This window comes from Parasteatoda tepidariorum, chromosome 7 (assembly GCF_043381705.1).
Source record: "Parasteatoda tepidariorum isolate YZ-2023 chromosome 7, CAS_Ptep_4.0, whole genome shotgun sequence".
Lineage (NCBI taxonomy): Eukaryota > Metazoa > Arthropoda > Arachnida > Araneae > Theridiidae > Parasteatoda > Parasteatoda tepidariorum.
The window spans coordinates 33,111,394-33,118,178 of NC_092210.1; the positions used below are offsets into that span (position 1 = coordinate 33,111,394).

At 28.2% G+C, this 6,785-nt stretch overlaps 2 protein-coding genes across 6 annotated transcripts in view; one reads left to right on the top strand and one right to left on the bottom strand.

The window, feature by feature from the left end:
- Window positions 1-6,785, bottom strand: part of LOC139426007 (uncharacterized) — a 491,229-nt gene that overhangs the window by 296,103 nt on the left and 188,341 nt on the right. The gene's annotated exons all lie outside the window — the stretch shown is intronic.
- Window positions 1-6,785, top strand: part of LOC107438339 (SAXO downstream of blistered) — a 96,260-nt gene that overhangs the window by 50,399 nt on the left and 39,076 nt on the right. For all 5 annotated transcript variants that reach the window (XM_043048000.2, XM_043047999.2, XM_043047997.2 and 2 more), the window contains exon 2: window positions 697-873. In XM_043048000.2, the coding sequence (XP_042903934.1) occupies window positions 821-873 (53 nt within the window). In that variant the 5' untranslated portion in view covers window positions 697-820. The remainder of the gene's footprint in view (window positions 1-696; window positions 874-6,785) is intronic.

Sequence of the window (6,785 nt, forward strand, 5' to 3'; positions counted from 1 at the left end):
ACCCACTAGTTTTTGACCGGACTCGGCAAAAGAACCCGTTTTATAGTCTTCTTCCTGGTATTTAACACTAGATTGCCTAAGGAAGTCATTTTGACTGCTTTTAATTTCAATTAGAAAAACAATGATGTATATAATGACACAATTTCTTAACATTTTGTACAACATATAATTTTTTTTATTGATAATATTTACTAATAACTTGTTATATAACTGTAAATAATATAAAAAATATTAAAAATTAATTTTAAACAAATTTCTTTACACATTATTTATACTTTTACAATCCACTGCTTTTGGGCAATATAGGTATATACTAAATTTCAGTCTTTCTAGTGTTAAGTGTTTCCATTTATGATCTAGATTTCAATATGAAAAAGTATACATCTGATATTAATCTGTTATGATTTATGATCTACATTGAAATTTAAGTTTTTATGATCTTTTTCCAATAACTTATGCTGAAATCTGCGAAATATTTACAAACATATTTATATAACCTTGATCATCATTTTACATTCAATTGCGATATTCTTTGTTTGTTGAAAGTTCGACATCATTTATTCTTTCTTAGCTGAAGGAATATTTTATTGTTTGCGCTCGACTGACCTTACTTTCTAATGTACGCCTTGTTATATAAAAAGTAAGAGTTGTTTTTCAAAGGGGAATATTCAAGTAATATTTTTTCTTTTTTTTTAGGAGCTTGTGTCTTCCTTTCAAACTGATTCCTGCCTGATGTTGGTCGCATGTAAGGGATTGTGTATTATGATAGAATTATAAAGGATTTATATACATTGAAATAATATTCAACGAAACAAAAAAAATGCCGATGCCATCAGCTAGAAAGAAATGCATTTGTCAGCTTTGCACTTGTGGGTAAGTGAGACTTAAAAATATTTGTTACTTTATAAATTACAATTTCAAAGTACAGTTACAAAGTATAGTACAATTTTAAAGCCCCATAATTTTTTTGAGCAAATTTTCATCAAGTTTTGTTCACAAAGAGTACAAATCAATGTACTTCCAGAAATAATGCTTCTATTTTTGACAATTCAGCAATCTTTGACCTGTATTTCGTTATTTTTAGCACTTTGCAAACTCACGTGATTTTTGACGAAACGCAAACTCTCAACTTTTTGACGTAATTGTTTCAATCAAGACTCATCTTTGTGCATTCTAGGATTTCACCAAATTTTTTTTTCCTGTTTTTTAAAATTGTTTTAGCAATATGAAAGAGATGCTAAGGACTAACTGTCTCTCTTGTTAAGCAGATTTCCGGTTTCGAATCCTGACGTTGATTGAAGACTGATTAAATCGTTTACTTATTATTTTAGATCTTGCTTCGTAATCAATTGTGTTATGCATATATTGCAAGTCTCAGACTTTTTACAAATTTGTATCGGCCACTGATTGGAGATAGAAATTTCCATATTTTGACGCAATGTCCGTTCGTAGAAAATTTAATAAATTTTAATGATTCGTTTTGCGTTTTTTACTCATGTTTTGAAAAACACTTCAATTTTTTTAAATACAAATGCTTATGGTTTGGAGAATAGTGGTGTTGAGAGCAGGATTGGGTTTTTGCCGTCAAAAACTGGTTTTTGACATGACAGTGGTATAAACCGCGTTTTTACCGGTAAAGACAGTCAAAAACCTACTATTTCCTTTAATTTATGGCATATAGCGAACAATATATTATTTTCACATAATTGCCTTTCTAAATGAATGTTGTAAATGATTGCTATTAATGCTGCAACTATATACATGTATTCTTATAGAAGGATATACATTCATACAGAAATATTGTAATATACTTATTGAAAATAGTGATACTTACTTTTATCATTATAGCTTGATTTGCAAAGGATTCAAAATGTTGCACTTCTTAATTGTTAGAAATAAACAAACAAACGAAAAAGCTTGAAACTATTAATAAATTCAAGAACTAAAAAGAAGAATTTAAAATTTGGCATTTCTTAAATATTAGAAATAAGCTAGACAAAACTATGGGTTTTTGACGTTTTTGACAGAGGTTTTTTTACATGACTGTAAAAACCATGGTAAAAACCGGTAAAAGCTGTCATGTGTCAAAAACTTGCCAACCCTGGTTGAGAGGTATCAAAATTTTTTCTCTACACTAGTTTTTATATTTTCTAATAGTTATTTTCATCGTAATGAATCTAACTAAGCGAAAATAAAAAACAAAAACAAAAATAAAGTTATTAGAAAATTTACTTTCGACAAAATTCACGTTTTTTTTTACTTTATCCGTGTGTTGGAATCGTTGCAACTGCTGTTGTTTTTCTAAACTGGAAGTATTCCTTCAGTAGAATAAGTAATTAATACAAGCGTTATATTTATTCCTGTTCATGAATCACATTTGTCCTATGTCAAGAAAAAAAAGAGTTAAATTAGTTTAATTGCATCAGAATAATTTTTTGAGCAACATTGCTTTTATCACGCTAATTACTTTTATCACGCTAAATATAATTCAAACTAAAATGTTATAAAAATACCACTTGTTATTCGCTGAAGACGATCAATACTTCCCTAAAATGTCATCGTTCAAATTTGTTAAAGGATCTACATACATCAAGGACGGCTGATTTCAATTAAACTTTATACAAATTTTATGAATATCAACATTGAATCGTAAATCAGTTTTATCAAATCTTTATTTTTTAAAATAGTTGTACAAACTAAAATGTCTTAAAATTGCTGTTATTCTCTCATAAGCCTCGTACTATTTTTGTTTTGGCGATTAATGTAACCTTGGTATACACACTGGACTGTTTACCTTGTCTTTATTGAGAAATAATTGAAAAAAAAAATATTCTAAACGACAAATCGCGTGATAGGTCTGCTATTGGAATGAAATGAAACTCTTTTAGTTTTGGACCGGAAGGAATTATATAGATAATTTTCTTGTAATTGTTTGTTGATCTATATGTTGAATATAAAAACTTTCACTTTGAAAATTAGTTTTTTTTTAACAGTATTTCTAATGTGTTTTAGACGATGATCAGCAAAAATCAACGTTTTCTTTTATATAAATGTAGATATGGAAATAATTTTGACCAAGGAAAATATAAGTTAAAAATTAAAGTTTCTGGTTTAAGAAACTTTTTTTCTTCAACTTGCATAGATTAAATAGTTTTTTTAAAGAAAAAAAGTGAACTCTTTTCAATTATGCACTAAACAAATTAAATCAAAACTTATTTGTAATAGATTTTGTTGTTATAACTAAGTAATGATTTTAATCCAATAAAATCAATTGCTATTTTCGGCGTTAAAATGTTTTATGAATAAATTATTTGTGATTTTTAATTTACTGTCAACAAAAGTACACGAATCGTAAATTAAACTTGGATAATTTTTTTCCTTCAAAATGTAACTTTTTAACGAATTTTTATAATTTTTGTAAATATAAGCTGGGACTTTTCTGATAACAGGAATTAATTTAGTTTACTTTAGCTTTGCTCATGCATCTCTTTTGTCTGAAAACATAAACAAATGGCATACCCCTTTTTGAATTAGGTGTTGATTAGAAGAAAGAATGAAACGGTCTTATTATAGAACTTTATTTTAAAAAAATCTAAGTTATTATATAGATAAGAAATATAGGTAACTATATCTAAATTAAATATCGAAGTAATCTAAATTTTTAAATTTTCAAAAGAAAAACATGATAAAATTTCCAATCATAGATCATATTTAGAAAATTAATTCTTTTACGAACTCCCACTGTAGTAATACTGGGTTTAATATTTTTTTTTTTTTTACCGCGTAAAACGTTTTAAAACTAATTTTAAATTAATGCTTATTTTTTATTGATTTCATTTTTATTTTTGAAACACTGATTAATGATTGTTTTTGTATACTTGTTCAAAGTTAAAAGTGCACACTTTAAATTACTTTTGATCTAACGATCAGATTTTGAATCTTAATGGTTCGAAGGCCTAAAATCAAATATGCTCATTATTTAGAACAGACGATATTTTAAGTTACAAAATCAGACGCAAAACGCACTTTCTATGAATAAACATACTCTTTTTCGACAGAATCTTGACTCTCAAAGCAGAGGGGTTGGGGTAGCCGCGATTTGGGAAATATGATTCAATAGTTTGGTCAGTAAAGAAGCCGGTAGTTTGAACCCCTTCAGGGGTCTGTTTAGAAGAAATTTGGGTCCGTTAACGGATCCTTCACGAAATATCTTTTCATAAAAACGGACCCTTCACAAAATATTTTAACTTAAAAACGGACCCTTCACAAAATATTTTAACTTAAAAACGGACCCTTCACAAAATGATTTTTCTTTTAATCGGACCCTTCACAAATTTGTTTATCTTCATTATTATTTTGTTTCGAATAAACCCTTCCCAGGGCAGAAAACAAGAAAGATGGATGTAAACGAATTAAGTTTTGTCTTCGGCAGACGATTCTTCCATTATTCGTCCGAAATTAATATTCTGCATTCAGCAGTATAGGCTAAATACCAAATGTTGCACCTCTAATTTAGAAGCAGCAATTGCTGTTTATTTTTGAAAATTTTTTTTATTATAGTTTTACAGTGCCGAGCATAATCTTGTATCTATTTACAATTTAAAAACTCCTTGAAAAAGATTTTTGCAATAACCGGACCCTATTTGCACAAATTCATAAAAGCGGACCCTGGTTGAAAGAATGTGAGTAATTTTTTCACAATTTCACGAAAAACGGACCTTTCACAAAATGTCTGGACAGACCCCTGCCCTTAATATTAATTTACTTTTTTGCGTATTTCACCATATCTGGGCGATTCTCACAAAACATGCGTTCACTGTCCCTTGCTCCAAGATCTAATACTATAATACTAAAAGAACATTTTTTAAAAAAAAATTAATAAATAGCGTTGCTGTTAGCATTTTAAAATGACTTTGCTCTAGCATTGACTGTTTTGTATACTTAAAAAATTTAATTGAATATCAAAATGTCATTTTCCTGGCATGTCCCAAACAATATTTCCAATAATAACTAGCTTCAAAAGCTGGTCTTATCCTATGTAAGCATTTCTAGAATATACGCAGAGGGTACTGTTTACTAAAACTTCGTTTAAAATTTTTTTTCTCCAGTCAATAATTTGTTTGTCCCATGAAAATCTGTCATTTTCCTGGCTACTTTTATTTAATGATTTATAACTAAAATAGATCGCGCCAGGAATCAATATCTAATGTTAATAGATTGATTAGATACACTCCTATCTGAACATGTCTTGTTGCATGAATAAAGAACCAATTTTCTGGCTCAAAATCTATTTCAAAAATTTTTTCAAGGTGAGTAGGTTTTTATGCTGTCATTTTCCTGGCTTCTTGAAATCATTAATAACAAAAACTACATAGATTTATCTGAGTTATTTTAAGAAATACTGTTGTTTTCTGCAGAATATAAACGTCTTCGGCCAAAATATTAAATTAAAGTAAAGTTATATGCTATAAAATGGCGATTTTGTCATTATCCTGGCTTATGAATGCCAGGACATTGAAGTGTTACCAGAAATTCTTTTTAATTGCTAATACTGTAAAGGGGGAAAGCAAATATTAACCTAATATCAAGTTTATGTATGATTGTAATATGATTGGATGTAATCAAAGTTATTTATTTATTTAATGATTGATTATTATACACAATTTTATTCTGCACATATCAGCAACAAAATTTTTTTCGTTTCTTTCTACAGTGGATAAAAAGAATTAGTTTAAGTTATTCATGGTTCATCTAACGTAAAGGCTTAAGTTGAGTTACTTACTTAAAATGACTGTTTTTTAAACTTCTAAGGTAATATGTCATTTTCCTGGCATTCAAGATTTGGTGAATTTCTATTTTATTTTTTTTCTCGAGCAAATGTCAATAAACTACACTGCTGTCTATAATATATTAATAAGTGTAGCTAAAGAAGTATACAAAAAAATGTTAGATTATTTTGAAGACTTCAAATTTGAAGAAATTTTTTTGGTCCGAATTGTCATGTTTCGTGAGAATCACCCATCTGTAGAATTAAAGAAGCGGATGAAAAAGTTTTCCCATGTAATTATAAAATTTATTTATTCGAAGATAATTTCATGTAAAAAATATGCTTCTTAGTTATTTATTATTTTCTATTATTTATTTTAATAATAAACAAAAAAATTTGAATTAGAACAATTTCTGTACAAGTTTTTACAAAATCCAAAATTTAAAATAATCAGTTGAATAGTTCTTGATAAAAAAAAAATTAAAAATACGACTTCTTTCAAGTGATGTGTTAGACCAGTGTTTCCCAACCTTTTTTGTACCATGCCCCAACTAAGCCTTTCTAAAATTCTTATACCCCCCTATGTAACATATACATAATTTGTAATATTAAAAAATCGAATTGTTCACTTAAGAAACTTAGGAAATTGTTAGCGAAACAAAGTAAATAAATTTTTAGAACATCTATATATATATTTCTCTTACACGGCGACAAAAAAAAGCCTCATTACAACTCCCCGAATGGCAACGCTAGAAAATCGACCAATGATTGCCACTGAAAATGTCACATGCCAAATCTAGCTGACATGGCTCAACATATAGCGTTTTTAAAAACGGAAATAACCAGAGAGAGCATAAGCTAGGCAGAAGTGAGTAGTCTTTGTCGATAGATCTCTATTTTAGTATTTTGTCGAAAGTGCTTTTTTTCACGAATTTATATATTACGAATTTATTTGACGATTTTTGATTTATATCACGAATTATACTATAGCACATTTCTAATAGGTTTAACGAATTAC